The sequence below is a fragment of the Podarcis liolepis genome, assembly GCF_965112155.1.
Source record: "Podarcis liolepis genome assembly, chromosome: 16".
In the NCBI taxonomy this organism is placed as follows: Eukaryota; Metazoa; Chordata; class Lepidosauria; order Squamata; family Lacertidae; genus Podarcis; species Podarcis liolepis.
In genome coordinates, this window is record NC_139567.1 from 37615358 (window position 1) to 37632651 (window position 17294).

At 44.4% G+C, this 17294-nt stretch overlaps 1 protein-coding gene across 50 annotated transcripts in view; it reads left to right on the plus strand.

The window, feature by feature from the left end:
* MSI2 (musashi RNA binding protein 2) overlaps positions 1-17294 on the plus strand; it is a 451660-nt gene that overhangs the window by 363936 nt on the left and 70430 nt on the right. For all 50 annotated transcript variants that reach the window (XM_083479991.1, XM_083480015.1, XM_083479977.1 and 47 more), the window contains one exon: positions 11954-12028. In XM_083479991.1, the coding sequence (XP_083336117.1) occupies positions 11954-12028 (75 nt within the window). The remainder of the gene's footprint in view (positions 1-11953; positions 12029-17294) is intronic.

A 17294-nucleotide genomic window follows, 5' to 3' on the forward strand; every position in this document is an offset into this window, starting at 1 on the left:
TGTGTCTATGTTTTCTGTACGTATTCTAAAGCTCAGAGCTGCCTAAACTGTTGTGTGCAATAGATGAGCAGTCAGCAACAGCCTGTTCCAAGATTTGGAGGTTCGAAAATTGCATGACTTGTGCAAGATACAGCGGTGTGGACGATGGGGGCTCAATTATCCTTTCTGTGCTAAAAGGCGATCACATGCACACTCTGGAATACCCAAATTTGCATTTAAATGGATGTTTTCAGTGGGCCCTTCCACACACATTCACAAAAGCAGAATTATGCTTAAAACTGTTCTCTTCCTCCGCCTCTTCCCCCCACCCCCAAAGAATTGAGTCACACATTCTTAAAGGTATCTTTGACAATTCAGCACAGATAATTAAAAATCTTCATGGCTTTAAATGGCACAGAAGATGGAGAAAGCCCAGCGAGAAACATAATAGCGTGGTTGTAGCAATAATTAGAAGTTCCAAGGAGAGAGGACGGTATTTGAGCCCAGACCACTGTGTCCAGAAAGTACTAATTAAATGGGATAAATGGTATTTAATGCTGAAATTCTATTTGCGTGGCAGGTCATCTCAGTTATAATTGGCTCTCATTTGTTTCTCCTTAGCTGTTCTTCCTATATTACCTGACAACTGCTTGATTGTAAACATATATTAAAAACTGGGGGGAGATAGGTCTACCCCAGCGGAGATGCTGATTATCCACCCCACTACCTCCCATCCCTTAAATGTTCAATTGATTCTCCTCACCTCTTTTTCCTTAATATCATTGAGGTAGTCCTTGGCCTCTCTTCTGTCTGAGCCCTGAGTATTCTAGCTAATCTTGGGCTTTTCCTTCCACAACCGCTGGGAAAGTCCTGGGCCTTGAGCACCTTATTCAAAAAATACAGTGGTACCTCGAGTTACAAACGCTTCAGGTTACAAACTCCGCTAACCTGGAAGAGTTACCTCGAGTTGAGAACTTTGCCCCAGGATGAGAACAGAAATTGTGTGCCAGCAGCAAGAGGCCCCATTAGCAAAAGCACGCCTCTAGTTAAGAATAGTTTCAGGTTAAGAACAGACCTCCGGAACGAATTAAGTTTGTAACTAGAGGTACCACTGTAACTAGATTAATATGAAACAATTTGAATAAAAGCATATTAGCATTTCATTTTTTCTTTGTCTTTTTGTGAGAGTGGAGAAAGGAGAAACTGGGGGAAAAGAAGGGAAGACAAAATGGTGCAGTTCTCAGGTCCCTCTGTTCCCATATGTAACCTCACAAACTGTCACAGGGACCGATCATGTGAAAGGCTTTGCAGTGCAGGGTGTGCAACCTCCAGTGCCCTCCAGGTGTTGTTGCACTCCACCATCCGAGATCATTGCCTATGTTCTGCTGGAGATGATGAGAGCTGTAGTCTAGCAAGATGTGTAGAGCATATTATTGGTAACTATGTGTCCACCAGATGTTGTCGGACTACAACTCCCATCATCCCTGACAACTGGCCATCCTGACTAGGGCTGACAGGAGGTGGAGTCCATCATGTGGAGGTCCACAGGTTGCCCATCCCTGCTTCTGGAAATAAATAAAAGGAAAGCCTGGCAGATGTATATAGCGAGAATGCAACAACACTATAAATAATATCTCACATGTAAATACTAAAATAATATAAATGATTTACTTTAGTTCTAAGTTAGCATGGTTCAGTGGTCAAAATCGCACCATTGTTTAGGGGAAATGTGATGTGATCAATTGATTTTAATTACCCCTTTTCTTGCTCATTTAAATCATTGATTACTATTATTTTATTGCTGATTTAAATCACCTTAAACCAATCCACACTCCAAAAATCTGGAAAGGGTATTCAAAGCCAAGCTTACCACTGTTAATCAGAAGAAAGGTTTAACCCTGAGGCATATTTATGACTGAGTACTATTTCGGTTAGTTCTTGGATTATTTTAGACATTAAAATAGAGCTGCGTGTGGAAACTGCAGGCTGGCACCTCAGTTGAAAAGAAATGGCATGTATGGGTTTTGGCAGATCATCTCTTGCCGCACAGGTGCCTGTTAGTGCATGTAGAGTGCATGGATTCATTAAGGGATCCAAATTGGTTCTGTTCCACTGGTTTTTGCAGGGTGACTCCTAATGTGATCTTATTAGATTTTAAATCACCCTGACTTGCTCTGAATGAATGATTGATTCATGATGAAGGCCAGATGCTTAACTATCTGCTCCAGTTCTTCTCTGGCCCCCTCTACCCCTTTCCCAGCTCTTGGTTATTGAGGTGGCATCATTATGAAGCCGCCAAGTTGCAGCAGATAAGTCTGAGTCTGTCTTGTCCATTATGTGCATGTATCCCTAGTTGCCTCCAACAAGTCAGCTTCAAGGTCGACGGCTGTCAGCGGATTCTCAGCATGCAATCAAAATTTTCCATTCCTTACTCGTCAGTTGCACAGCAGTGAAATCCCACCCATGAACAGAAGAAGGGTGTAATTAACTCATCAAGCAAAATTAGCACAGGGAGACTGTGATGTGGCCTGATATTTAGCCAAAGACCTTTAGTCGCACAATTGCATTGCTGATTCTCGGAGAATGAAACCAAGTATTTTTATTTTATTTTTTATACCCTTGAAAGCATTGTCTCCAGGTTGGCAGCCAGCCTTCCTCCAAAGCTGGTGAGGACTGGAGTCCATACAGCTTGGCCAACCTGAGCTTGGATTAAAAAGCATAATCAGTTCCCAGGATTGCTCTTCAGGAACTAACATAGGTGACCCATTCTGACTGAATGCTTTTTCTAGGCAGCTACTTTAGGAGTCATTCCAGAAGCTAGAGTGTAGATACAAAATATTTAGTCAGAAGGTGCCTGTAGAAGAGAACATTTATATCAAAAGAATGGGTCTGGTACTCAGCAGCTCTGCTGGTGACCCACATGAGCTGTGGAGAGTTTTCATACAGGATATAAAGGCAGGGCTGCCTGAAATTATGCTCATTTGGGAGCTTCCCCCAACTGGGTCTTGGTAGACTAGCCATGGAGTCTTGTATCAGCGTTCAGTGTATAGGCGCCATGTCTAGGGGGCCCTGGGTGCCAGGGAACCCACAAAAAATCTGGGTGCTTAGCATCCACAACACGGGGCTCCGACGTAACTTCCAGTTACCGAAAGTTGTGTTGGAGCCCTGACACAGCCTCCCAGATGATGTTGGAGGCCCTGCCAGGCCTCTGAACAGGATGTAATCTCCGAGACCCCATGAGGCCTCAGAAGAGCCGCCACATCACTGACTCAATATGATGTCATGATGTCATGACATCGTGTTACATCACAGGTGCCATTGGGCACCCATAACCTGGGGCCCAAGTCAGCGCCCCTGCTTCAGTGTCAGCAACTTGGATGAAGAAAGACGAAATAGCATGCCAGTTTGATTAGCCCCCCTCCCCCATGTCAGATGTGAAACTCATGGCTTGGTTGCAATCAAGCAATAGGTTAATTATCTGGAAGATTTGTCCCTGTGTCTGGTCTCTGTTGGCCCTCTGATTGTTACAGGAACCATGTGATATCACACTGATGTGAGTTACATTTGACTCTTAGAAGTTACATAGTGGGCCAAATTTGAGCTGGTGTCTGAAGGATCTGGGCTGAGGTTCAGAGAGGTCGCACTTAGATGCACATCGGTCCAGTTCTGATCTTACAGCCAACAGCTGTTCATAGTGGTCTGTTTTAGTACAAAGTGTATTTAGCATACAGTTCACAGGGAAGTTGAAACCAAGCATGGCAGCCAGTTTGCAGGTGTGGATGTACTTTTGCACTGCTTTCAGTTGTTTAATCAGATGGGGAAATGCATGAATGCCTACTTTACTTCCTACTCTCTGGCGTCCTAGCACATCGAAATTTCCTCCACAATATGTTCAAGCAGTCTCTCCAATTCCATAGGGGACTGTAGTGGAACAAAATAAAAGTTATCTTTGGTTAATCCTTCATGAAGATAAGGCCTTAACTTGAGACATAGGTCTTATTTTTAAAAAAAGTAATGGACCCACATCCCAGTCTCAAGGTGTCCTTTGAGCATGTGATTTTTTTTATATGCCTCGCCTTACCAAGACAAAAACTTAGGGTTCCTTTCTTTTGTTACCGCCCCCCCCCCAGCAGTGGCAGGCATCTTAGCTGTGACCATCTGTTAAATACAATACCTAAAGCTTCTAACTCACCACCTCCTTTCCCTCCCAGGCTACAAAAAAGCTCAGCCAGTAAAATTTATATCTCTGGACCACTGAAATACTACCTGATGTGAACGTCTTAATTCCAGGAAGTCTCTGACTGACTTTTTAATATTACTGCGGGAGCCAGACCACAGCTTCGCAATAGTGCACACGTTCAATCTAGCTGGGCTGCATTCATGCATAAAAGAGACTTGTGCCCTTCAAAGAAAGTCATTCTTGTAGAGGAGATACTCCTTATGAGAGAAAGCAAAGGAAAGGGTGGCATTGGCACGAGTACACCAAAAGCTCGATGCCTTGAAGTCCCATTAGAAACCATCTCAGGCAGCCAAGTCTTAGCTTTTAGTGTTATTTCCAGGTGACATTTTTTGCAGAACAGGAAATTGGGACAGCGGCATGAGCTAAGACAAAGGAAGGGAAAGGCTGAGTAGAAGAGAAATCTCTCTCTCTCTCCCCCCCCCCTTTTCTTGGTCTTACTTCAGGAGTATAGTTTAGGTGATTAAGATGGCAGGGAGGATGGGGTGCCTCAGGCACTTCAGGCATACTCTTGAGGTTCATTTAAAACACGTAAAGGGTACATCTAAAAATCTGAACATTGCAAACCCAGTTTCGCTTCAGCACCTGAGATTTAATTTTTTGGAAATGTCACAGGACAGCAGTTTTCTTTCCGAGTAGATGGGTGGAAGATATGAGGTTCTACTAGCCTGGGAACTCAGAACTGCAAATAAATCACCATTTCACTGTAACCCCAGGGCCAGTTCAGCTGGCTATTTCTCCCAGGACAAAGGCTGTTCCTCAGCTGTTGCCTCCTGGTGGCATTGCACATTGAGCATTTTCTTTAGAGAGGGTCCAGTAGACAACCCCTCCCATGGACCCTTGGATTCTGCAAGATTTAGCAGGAACAGTGCAACATAGGAAAGTGCCTTAATCAAGATGTGGCCTTGTGAATAGTGTATTAGGTACCATGATTCAAGAAAAAAGTGCTTTTACTAAGCAATTAAGGCTATGTCTTGTGCACATGTACTAGAGATTAATTCCCACTGAAATTAGTGGGACTTTCCACCAAGTAAACATGCATAGGGTCTGGCTGCAAGTTTTCCCACTCCGGGAAAAAAGCTTGCAGCAAATTGAAAGGTAAACTAACTCAGCTGTTAAGTTTGAAAGGGTCTGGACATGTCAGGCTTCCGATCCTTGATTTCAAAATCAATACAAGCAAATTATTCTTTCCTTGACAAAACGGAGCTGGTACTCTCGGCAGTGGAGCTGCATTCTTATCTGAATGAGAAGGCGGATAGAGGGGAAGAGTTGATTTTCCAGGAGCCAAATGTTGAACACTCACGTTCACACTGGGGAACTCTGGCAGCCATCCACTTAGCAAAGCATTATCATGCATCCAGCTGCCTCGGAGGGTTGCCCCATAGGGGTGGCATTTGAGATCCAGGAAGTCTTTCCAGATCTGCTTATTCTCCCCTTGCCCCAGCTGAGCACGAGGCAGGGTGTCTGAGAGAGGGGCAGCAGAGTTGGGGTAGTTTTTGAGCCCTGCCACCTCTTTCTTGCCTGGTGTGCAGCAAGGACCAGACTCCTCTTCTCCATTTGAGCTGGCTGGCATTATTCCTGGGGCCACACGTGGGCACACAATCACACAGCAAAAGGTCAGTGAGAATCAGGCAACGTGCAGACACAGCCAGTAGCACCTGTACAGGCTTTCTGGCTGCATCTGTGCAGTACTGATGCACACAACCCTTTTACAACCAGGCTTCTCATTATGGTTGGGCAATGGTGACTGTCATGTTGTAAAGCTTATAAAGATCCTCCTGCCTGTGACGGAGAGGTCATCTGGAAACGGATTCCTTATGCTTTGCACTCTCACATCAAGTCCAGCATTTTGGGGACATTTGCATCATGTTTAATGCTACACAATCCCCGATTTAGCGGCACTTCCCAGAATTTTCCCACTTTCGTCTCAGGACCACTTTTCAGCTCCTCTCTCAGACATTGTGTTGAGCTTTTGAGTGTGCCAGTGTGCCTCCCAGTAGTGGGCTTACCTGCTGGCAGCAATGGGCTGGAAGCTTCCGTTTTAATTTCCCACTGTGCTGTATGTTGGCTGGTTGTAGTGGGCAGTTTGAGAAGCTTCTTGCTGCCATTAACTTGGTGCTCGAGTCACGTTAGAGTGTGGCACTACAAATGGCAGAAGTCTCCTATAAAAATTGGCAGTAAACTTGTATTGAATCCCAAGACTTGGCATTTCAGGGGCATCAGTGGTCCCTGAGTTCTAGGGAACAGTGCCAGTGTTGGCTGCATGCCCACACTAGCCTGAAAATCTGCAGTGTTTCCTATCAGGCGTCTGAAGAGCAGGATTGCCCCAGTGTTTCTGTCTCTGGGCAAAGGAGAAAGCGTGGAGAAAGAAGTTGTGTTGTGAAAAGCATGTTTGATTGTTGATTTAGGTCTCTACTTTCATGGATAGGAAGTTCTCTCTTCAAGGGAGGTAATCGAGGCAAAGCCTTGATTTTTCAGTTTAGTGACAAGAGATAATTACTGCAAGATTGATCATTCGCCAGAAGTACTGAAGCAAATAAATTGCTCAGTACCCATTGCAAGGCAAGAATGGCGGCTAAATGGGAAATGGCGGATCGGCCTGCCTGCCCATAATTTGGCTTGATGAAGCATCCACATGGGCATGGTGTTAATGTGCTATTGATATTCAGCCAGCCAATTTCCCCCCGTGCGGATCAGGCTCTGACTCGTTAGAGCAGAGCTGGGCACTGCAGCGGCAAATGAAGAGGAAAATTGAAGTAATGTTGTATTATAAATTTATGATTTCATCTGCCTGACCTCGAGAAATGTTCTGTGATGGGATATATGGATGAGAACCACTATCCAGTCAGCTGTATATTTTGTCTTTGTTGTTGGAAGTGATGCAGTTTCAAGGAAGTATGAAGCAAGGGGCTGGTGGGAGGGAGGGAGGGGGGAGTGACACAGGTGTGCTTGTGGTGTTCGGTGATCCTGGTTGACTGGTTTTGAGCCTCTCTTTCTCTTTTGCTTTTAAATTGAAGGAAGTCTTGTAGTCCGTGTGTTCTGGCGCAAGATTTTTCTTACTCTGATCATCTTGCCACCTAAGGCTCATAACAGATAAAGTATACCTGTTCCCCTTTTCATGTAGGAACTGAAGTTGAGGAGCCGATTGATAAAACACACGGCTGTGTCCAGCACTCTAAGAAAGTGCAATGTGTGAGGACCAAACTAGGCATTTGGTTTTGTAATGTCCCTCCCATTTTATGTGGTTATTTATTTCATTAAATTTATACGCTGCTCGACTGTAAAAGCAAACCTTAGAGCAGTTTACAACGAGGTAAAGCAGTAAAATCAAGAAAAATATACTACAATAGGTTAAAACATACAAAAAGTTAAAATGCTGAAACAGGTGAAAATGCACATCAACTTTCTAAGCATCTGGGTAGGCTTGTCTAAGCAAGAATGTTTTTCATAGGCACTGAAAATAATACAGTAAAGGCACCTGCTTGATTTCAATAGGCAGCGAGTTCATTTTAAGCAAGAAAAAGCACTTTTAGAGAATTGATCAGAACCAGAGAATGTTTGTCCTCACCTATTGTTTCTAGATTCTTCCCAACACCACCTGTGGCTTTTTCCCTTTGCAGTGTCAATGAAAAACATGTGTTGACCCACAGGAGGAAAAGGCACTTGGGAATAGCAATTTGGACCAGGAAAGGGGTTAACACTTACCATCTTGCCATTCCTTCAATTCAGATTGCCCCTCCAGAAGTTTTGTACTTGTAACATTACAGTAGAGTCGTACCTTGGAAGTCAAATGGCATCTGTTCAGGAAGTCTATTAAACTTCCAAAACGTTTGGAAACCAAAACATGGCTTCTGATTGGCTGCAGGAAGCTCCTGCAGCCAATTGGAAGCTGCGGAAACCCCATCGGATATTCGGCTTCCAAAAATAGCTCACAAACAGGAACAGTCACTTCCAGGTTGGCAGTGTTCAGGAGCCAAAATGTTCAAGAACTAAGCTGTTTGAAATCCAAAGTACGACTGTATCTCCACGTAGGTTGGCCTCGAGGGTGATTCTTAGTATTGTTTCCTCATGTCGTTGTGTTGTCCCCCTTTCCCTAGTATTTGTGTGCATCACATATTCCTAACTGGCTCAGCATTTGTTGAAAACCCTGTAAAAGTGGATTGGAGGACTCAGGAGTCGTGCTGAGCCATGACCTGCACACATTACTAACACTTTGTAAGGCCAGTTTGACATCTGTATGCTGGAAAAGTCATTCTGCAAACATACTCAGAAATGATGAGGAAAATGTACCTTAAAAATGTCTCTTCATGCCAACCTTCACACAAGATCCAGCTTTGGAGAGTTGAATGGAAGAGAAGCAATACCTTATTCTCCAATATTTCACTTCTGAAAATATGCCCAAGCCATCTTCTCACCATCGTATTACAGCACTACTCTGACTGCTCTTACTTGCTTTACAATTATTTGCCTGCACTGTTTTAAAAGCTCAAAGGAGCCTCAGCTTCAGGATCTGTCCTTCCAGTGAGAACTCAGGGCTGATTTCCTTAAGAATGATAGGTTTGATCTTCTTGCAGTCCATGGGACTCTCAAGAGTCTCCTCCAGCACCATAATTCAAAAGCATCAATTCAGTCTTCTTTATGGTCCAGCTCTCACTTCCATACATCACTCCTGGGAAAACCATAGGGAGTGACTATATTGTTATGTGGTCCAGCCGTTAATTTTTAGAACCGAGCGCCTTCAATTCAGTGTGACAAACTCATTACTCCATTGACCCTGAAGTGAGCCCTCATTAAGGAGTAAAATACTATCTGGTTTCAAAACAGCACTTTACTATGAGTTTTTTGGTCCTGGTGGATGCTGGTGCCTTGGTCAGAACTGCGTTTTATCAATATTGTTATTCAAAGAGACGGTTTGCAAAACTTACCTCTGAACGATCCAGTAAATTTCTGGCAGGATTTGCATTGTGAAATGCATGTTAAGGAGACAAACAGGGTGTTTGCGTGCATTTAAAGCTAGGGTGCCTTGTTTGGCCATTGCTATTTTGCTTTGCGTGCACAGATCCATCCCGTCATAATTAGTAATCAAAATTCATCCAAGCGTTTAATGTTCCACCTCTAAATGATGATTAATAGCAAACAATATGGACGTCTAAATCTCATCTGAAATGGAGGGGACATGCTATGTTGGCAAAATAATTGAGCATGTTGCATTGCAGTGCAACAGCTCTGTAAAAATGAGCACAATTGAAGGGATGAAACCTCAGCAAAAGAACAAAATTAACATTTGGTGACAGGGCACTCCACGAGCTTGATCTCTGTTAAAACCAATGGAGAGATTTGCCCAGATAAAACACAGAAAGCACTTTCGCAATAAACCCCTGCTCTCAAGAACAGAGGTTGGCTACTTTCATCTTTAAAAAGTGTGTGTGTTATCCCAGGACAGAAGTTCCCACACTGTCTGCCAGAGCATGACAGAAATACTAGTGTGCCACCAGGAATTAAAGTTCTTGTGAGGCCAAAATATCCAACCACCAAAGTGCTGCTGCTGCCCAACTCATTGCTCCGGCCTTGGTTCTTCCAAATTGCCTGTGCTGGGGCAAACCATTCTATACCAGACATCAGGGTTGCCTCAGGGTGGCAGGCTCTTGTGGGCTCTACTGCCATTGCACACCTACCAAGCTCTCTGGTCAGAGTATCGGAAAGCTCTCTAGTAAGGCCAGCTTCCATCAGAAGGATAGTTTTGAGTGTGTGGTCATTTAATCACGATTTTTGTTTAGTCGTTTAGTCGTGTCCGACTCTTCGTGACCCCAAGGACTAGAGCACACCAGGCATCTGCCATCAGAGCAGAAAAGTGAGGTCCAGGGCAGCTTCTAAAGAAAGATGTGTGGGTAGGAGGAAGAGGGGGATCTTAACCCTTCCCGTGCCTGTCAGTTCTCCCCATCAAAAATCTGAGGCTGTTTCCCCATAGGTAAAGAAGAAGAAGAAGAGTTTGGATTTGATATCCCGCCTTTCACTCCCTTTAAGGAGTCTCAAAGCGGCTAACATTCTCCTTTCCCTTCCTCCCCCACAACAAACACTCTGTGAGGTGAGTGGGGCTGAGAGACTTCAAAGAAGTGTGACTGGCCCAAGGTCACCCAGCAGCTGCATGTGGGGGAGCGGAGACACGAACCCGGTTCCCCAGATTACGTGACTACCGCTCTTAACCACTACACCACACTGGCTCTCGAGGTAAAGGGACCCCTGACCATTAGGTCCAGTCGTGGCGGACTCTGGGGTTGCGACGCTCATCTCGCTTTATTGGCCGAGGGAGCCGGCGTGCAGCTTCCGGGTCATGTGGCCAGCATGACTAAGCCACTTCTGGCGAACCAGAGCAGTGCACAGAAATGCCATTCACCTTCCCGCTGGAGCGTGCTTTCAAACTGCTAGGTTGGCAGAAGCAGGGACCGAGCAATGGGAGCTCACCCTGTCGCGGGGATTCGAACCGCCAACCTTCTGATTGGCAAGTCCTAGGCCCTGTGGTTTAACCCACAGCGTCACCATACCAGGCTCTAAAACAGAACTACTCAAGAGAGGGGAACCATGATACATATATAGGAACCCTGCAGATTCTCTCTGTTAAATGTCCCCAGGTCCTCCATTATTAGCACCACGAGGGGTATATGGGAGCCTTGTGTTTCTCTTGTAATGGTTTAATTTCACTCTTAGAGAGAGAGTGGGTGCTACAGAGATATACTTTACAATGTTGCAGGTGGTCCCTTTGTTGAATTTCAGTTTCTGGTCAAATTGAAATCTCTTGGTCTTCCCAGCTCCTTGATCTTGCTGCCTCTGCCTCTTGGCTGCGTTAACAGTTGTCCTTCACACTCTCGGGATGAAGCATTACTAGTACCTTAATCTCCAACTGTCAATAGTTCTGAAGCAAAGTACATTTGTTGTAAGCTCTCCAAATGTCAGAGCAAACCTGTGTTATGTGCTTAGCCTAAGCGTTTGGCATTTACTCTTCCCAGCTGAGAAAAGTAGGCACAGTCCTTGGACTTGAGGTACTCGAGTGCATTTTAATTATGAGTAGCAGGCCTCAGACATGGAGATTGGCGGGGGGGGGGGGTGACCAAGAAAATGATGCCAGTCTCCAGGTGTTTCATATTTGAGGGGTGCAACTCAGGATGTAGAGGAAACATTTGATGCAGGTAACGGGGCAAAGCATCAGCCTCACTCTGCCACCTGCAAGATGGGCAATATAATAGAGAGCAGGCCTACTTTACAGATTGTTGTAAGGATATTATGTGTGAAGCACTTTGAGTACGCTGACGTCATATATAAATGCTGAGCATTAACTTGGTATTAATTCTGTACAGGAACAGTAATCTTGTAATGTTTTGTACAAAGTCAGTTTTCTCTCCTTCATTGGAAGTTTTTAAGCAGAGGTTGGATGGCCATCGGTCATGGATTCCTACATTGCAGGGGGTTGGACTAGATGGTCCTTAGGGGTCCCTTCCAACTCTACAATTCTATGATCCTATTATTCTTCACCTGTCTTTGGTGTAATTTGATTGTATCCAGCGCTAGAGTAGCCCCATTGAAAATAATGGGCATGACTAACTTGGGCCCATTAATTTCAGTTGTTATCCTCTGAGTAAAACTTGGTTAGATATAACCTGTTGGTATTTGTGCAACTTAAGATCCAACATTTAAATCTTCTTCTTCTTCTCTCTCTCTCTCTCAAACACTTCTACATTCAAGGTTATCCGAATTTTGTCGCGACCTATGGCCGAGGATACCCTGGATTTGCCCCCAGTTACAGTTATCAGTTCCCAGGTACGTGAAATTTTAATATGTATAATTTAATCAAGCAAAAGAAAAGAAAATTCCAAACACATCCTATTAGGGAACTTACTCATGAGCAAAGCATACATAGGATTGCACTGCAAGTCCATAATTCAACTGAGACAACAACAACAACCAAGTCTCTAAATGGAGGACCTTTTGGTAATGCTCAAGGTGTTATATTTTCTTTCAGGTTTACTGAAATAAATGGGGGGTGGGGAACCTGGTTTCATTTTGGGTTTTAATTGGTACTGGTTATTTGTAAACAGAATTCCTTTGAAACAGCACACAATTAGGTATTTTACTTTCCTTTTTGTAAGGCACGTCTTTCTCCCCACCTGCCCCCCAAAGTTGAGTTTGTTTGTAGTGCTATGCAGAAGAGTCTCTCTCTCTCTCTCTCTCTCTCTCTCTCTCTCTCTCTCTCTCTCTTTCTCTGGCACTCTGCACAGAGATGAGGCTTCACCTAATACCTTCCCTCTTGTTTGTTTCTCTTCCTCTCTGCTTCCGTTTTGTGCAGCTGTCAGATCTGCTGCTTTTAGCAATCTCTGTTCAGTCCGTGTTTAATAACCGCCAGTCGTCACTTTGAGAACTCCTGAGGTTTTGAAATGGTAGGCTGGCTGGCTTTTAAACATCCCCTCCTGCCGATAATGAGCAGCCCCTCGCATTTCATCTCTGCCACTATCAACAGGCAGTCACTGAAACCAAACGCCCTGGATTTTGTTTTTATGCCAGCAACGCTACAAGCTTAAACTGGAGATTCCAGAAAGTGTATGGTGTCTGCCCCCCCCCCCCCCCGGCATCTTAGCCACCTCAGGATAAGTAGGGTTGGGGACCCAATTTCGGACCGGTGAGCTTGCTGCTTGCTAATAGCAAAGGCCCACCTGGAGACCACAGCAAGGAAACTGTTGCACTGCATGTTAAATTCATTAATGCGTGTCGCAAAGTGTGAGGTTATGCCACCTTGCCCTGCATTCTGTAATTGCGTACAAGGGAAATGATGGGGAAACAGCCTTTCTAAGGTTAATTAAGAAAACCAGGTTTAAGGCAGCTTCATTTTTTAAAAAAAATCAATAGAAACCAAAAGAAAACAAGGTCTTATGGTAGAAATATTTTAGACCTCAAGGAAGCAAGTACAGCCTTAAAAACTAGCTAGGACAATCTATACTGCCAGGTTTATTTGGTTAACCATTCCTGAATTCTAGAGAGTTGGGAAAGCTTCCCACCAACTTTTATTCTTATAAAACAAGGCCTCTTAAGAGTATTTTAGATTTTCCCCACTGACAGAGGCCTGTCACATTCACTGTTGCAACATTTTCCAAATGTTCTACCATTTCTGTCTTCATTTCCATGTCTTGCACAAACACTTTTAGGCCCTGGCAATATTAGATTATGGAGACCCATGAGCAGATCAGTTTCTCCGAACAGGACAAATAGCAGCCGGATATAGGATCATTTTCGGAGGGGGAAATGGCACTGAAGGAAAGGGGTTAACCCCATCTCTTCCCCCACAGTTGCTAAGAGTGGTTAAAACAAAAAGGGATTCCAAGCTGCAAAAGGACCCTCTCCAAAGGCAAAGCATTTGTTCTGGCACTGAGTTGAATACTCCGAAGTGCCACAAACAGTAACCTTATTTTGCATATTTTCAGCACCGTACATTGCAATGCAGTTGTGAATGTAATGATAGTTATGGTACCAACTGCATGTTGCTGGGGATCCTCTTCTGCTCCCATTTGGAAGTTCCTATGTGATCTTGGACAAGTCAGTGAAGATTACTACTGTTTGACTCCTTGTTTTGTGAAAATTGAGGGTAGAGGAAACGTTGATCATAGGCGTGTGGTGGGACAGACTAGGTTAGAAACTGAGGTATTAAGGTGCTTTCAGAAGCCCGAATGATCAGCTTGTCCATTTTGTTCTGTTTCCATTAAAACAACAACTGTGATTTGTTGGTATGTTTTGCATTAGCCTTGACTGAAAACTATTACCTTTTCATTCTGCCTGACCACAAGTTCAGTGTATCTTTAAAAGCTTGCATACTCTTACACCAGTGGATGCATAAAAGGTGTTTTTTTTTAAATCACTTAAGTGCAGATTTCTCAGCATGCAATAAAGAAACCCAAATATTTCTGCTCTAGACTTGGTGGCTGTCAGCATCAGCTGCTGAATGTGACCCAGCGGAGCATTTACTGTGAAATTGAAGCTCTCACTGATGGTAGCTTGGCCTGCTAGCCTACCATGGACAGTTGGGAATCCATATTTTGTGGCAATTAACCTGGTTGATCCTTTGCTTGGTCTGTTCATGCAGCTTGACACTATTGCAGCCAAGATCAGTAAATATTTGGTTAAGCAATTGCCAGAAATACTACTACAAAAAAGGGCTGAGTGGGTCTGGTTTATGCTGGGCCAAGTCTGTCATCCTACTGAGCGTAAGTAAAAAAGGCAAAAATTGAGATCCCCGCCATGTCCCCTGGGAGATGTTGATGTCAGTAAGACTTTACCATAGCTGCCTCTATGTGTTGGATGCTGCCAGTTTAAATGACACAGCATCCAGGCAGTGGTCCCCAGACCTGGGACTAGGTGGGAGGCAGCAGGACACTTGCACACCTTTCCTCCACTCTGGACACCGACTTCTAGGTTTTGTTCATTCTTGCCATTTCCTCTATCTTCTACCAGCCACCAATAAATGGTATCATTATTGTTGTTTGTATGCCAGCAGCAATGCTGTGTCTGGCATTTTACAAAGACTGAGGTGACAGATGCCTTCCCTCAAGGAGTTTACCATCTAAAATAGACACAAGTGAGTCAGTAGAGGAAGGGAAAGGAACTGAAGACAGGGTAAGCAGGGGTACAATAAGTGTGTGTTTCTGTTATGCAGGCTTCGTTGCAACAGGCCTTTTAGCTGGGAATACTCCAGGATCTAGCTTGGTTCACATTTTTCAGCAAACAGACAAGAATTACACTTCCTGGGTTGATACATCAAGTCAGGACAGAGTTGTTTCCTTTGGTTTCTGCATTTCTTCAGACTTGATGATGCAGCTGTCAGCTTTAAAAAAGGACTACAGTTCATATTAAAATATAAATGCATTAAAAATAAGGGGAATTGTCGCGCAGTTTAAGGAAAAAAACCCACAGATTCATTCAGAAACAGGATGGAATGGACTTAAGCTTGAACCCATGTGAGAGGGATACAGAGCAGAAATAGGTTATTCATGCCTGCATGTAGCTAACTGGATGTATTATGTGTCTGTCAGAGGATAACTGGCATCTGCTTCTAGTTTTACTCCTGGGGTCAGCCTTAAGATACGAGCTAATTTAACCTGGGGGCAAATGCTGTGTAAATGAAATGTATGTGCAGCATACATGACGAACAGGTGTGAGCTGCTGCTGGCTTGGAGCTGGGGAGAAAGCCAGGGGCTCATTCCCATTGGCTTGGAGTGCCTTCCCAAATCAGCATGATGTCAGCCTGCAGGGAGGAGTGGGGGAGTCATTGGTGAACACACATTTTGACTGGCTGTCTCCAAATGGGTCTCTGCACATTAAGGAAGCTTCTGGCCCCCACAACTGTTAAACCTTATATCCAGAGGATATAAGGCAGGATTGGAGCCATCCAAGTCCCTTGAAAGTAAATTGGGGGTTATTCAGAAACAGCAACTGCTAGGATACAATAAAGTTGGGTTTGATTGGATGCGGTTTTCTTTAACCATTCTCACTGTGTGTCAGAAGTATTCATTACAGTGCAGTCCCTTCACCAGTTCCTGTTAACAGTAAAGGTAAGGGACCCCTTACCATTAGGTCCAGTCGCAGATGACGCTGGGGTTGTGGCGCTCATTTCGCTTTACTGGCCGAGGGAGCCGCCGTTTGTCTGCAGAGAGCTTCCGGGTCATGTGGCCAGCATGACTAAGCCGCTTCTGGCGAACCAGAGCAGCGCACGGAAACGCCATTTACCTTCCTGCCGGAGCAGTACCTATTTATCTACTTGCACTTTGACGTGCTTTCAAACTGCTAGGTTGGCAGGAGCACGGACCGAGCAATGGGAGCTCACCCCATCGCAGGGATTCGAACCTCCAACCTTCCGATCGGCAAGCCCTAGGCTCTGTGATTTAGACCACAGCGCCACCCACACCACCTGTTAACAGTATGGAACCTAAATATAGTATGGGTTTTCTCCCCAAAAAAGTTTTACTCAAGAGTAGACCCACTGGTGTTATAAAAATAGTATGGTTCTTAACTAAACTAAGAAACGTCCGCTTACCCTGAGGCATTGCTAGATCTGCCTTGCATTAAACTGAAATATTATGCTGTTAAGTTACAATTGCAGAGAACCCGGGACTGCCGTTTGTTTTTATATTTTGATACCAGCAGAGTCACCACTAAGTGCTTTCTTTCAAATTTGCTTTTTGTTTGCTTGCTTTTCAAGCAAATAAAATGCCAGTTGACACTGCACGGTAATGTGATATTTACTCTTGTCAGGTGAAACAATGCCGCAATCCACCTGTTCCATTATGCGTGTTTGTTTTCATTATTTGAGTAGAGGGGAAGGTGGGTTTCTTTTGGGGGGAGGTTGTTTGTTTGTTTTAGCTGCAGCCATTTTGCTTTCTTTATGATGTCACCTCTGTGGCTTGTTTTTAAAATAATTTTTGGATAAAATCTCTGGCATCTGTGTCAACTTGGCCTTCTCAGGGGTGACAGTCTCTACCCCAGGAGTCATTGGCTGCCTCTTATTGCTTGGATGAGTTTCCATTATTGAGGACTGAGGATGTGGAAAAGGTCTTTGGGGCTGTTGAAATAACCACTTGTGCTCTGAATTCATCTTCCTCAGTGCTTGATACCTGCTTGCGGTGAAGTAGCGTCTGAAACTGTCAGGCTTATAGGCTCTCCTTCGCAGGGAGAAGTGCTCTCCAGTGCTTACCAGTTTCTGGTGAGGTGCCTCTAATCTTAATTTATTGGGGAAGGTGATCATGTGGTTGGTCATCTCCAAGTGCTCTTAGATTATCTGGACACATTTAATCTGTTTTCATGCCTGGCTTTGTGGCAAAAATAGTCTTGGCCATGTAAGCACCCTTTACTGCATGGGGGGCAGAGGAAGTGTGATACTATTGATTCTCTACTTTTCAGTATCTGTCGGTACCATTCACTGCAGTGTCCTTCTGGAATATCCGACAAGATTGGGAATAGGGAACGCTGCCTCGCAGGGGTCCTACACCTGACTTTTGCCTTAGTTTCAGGAAACAGGGAGAGAGGTGGACTCTAGCGCTATTCA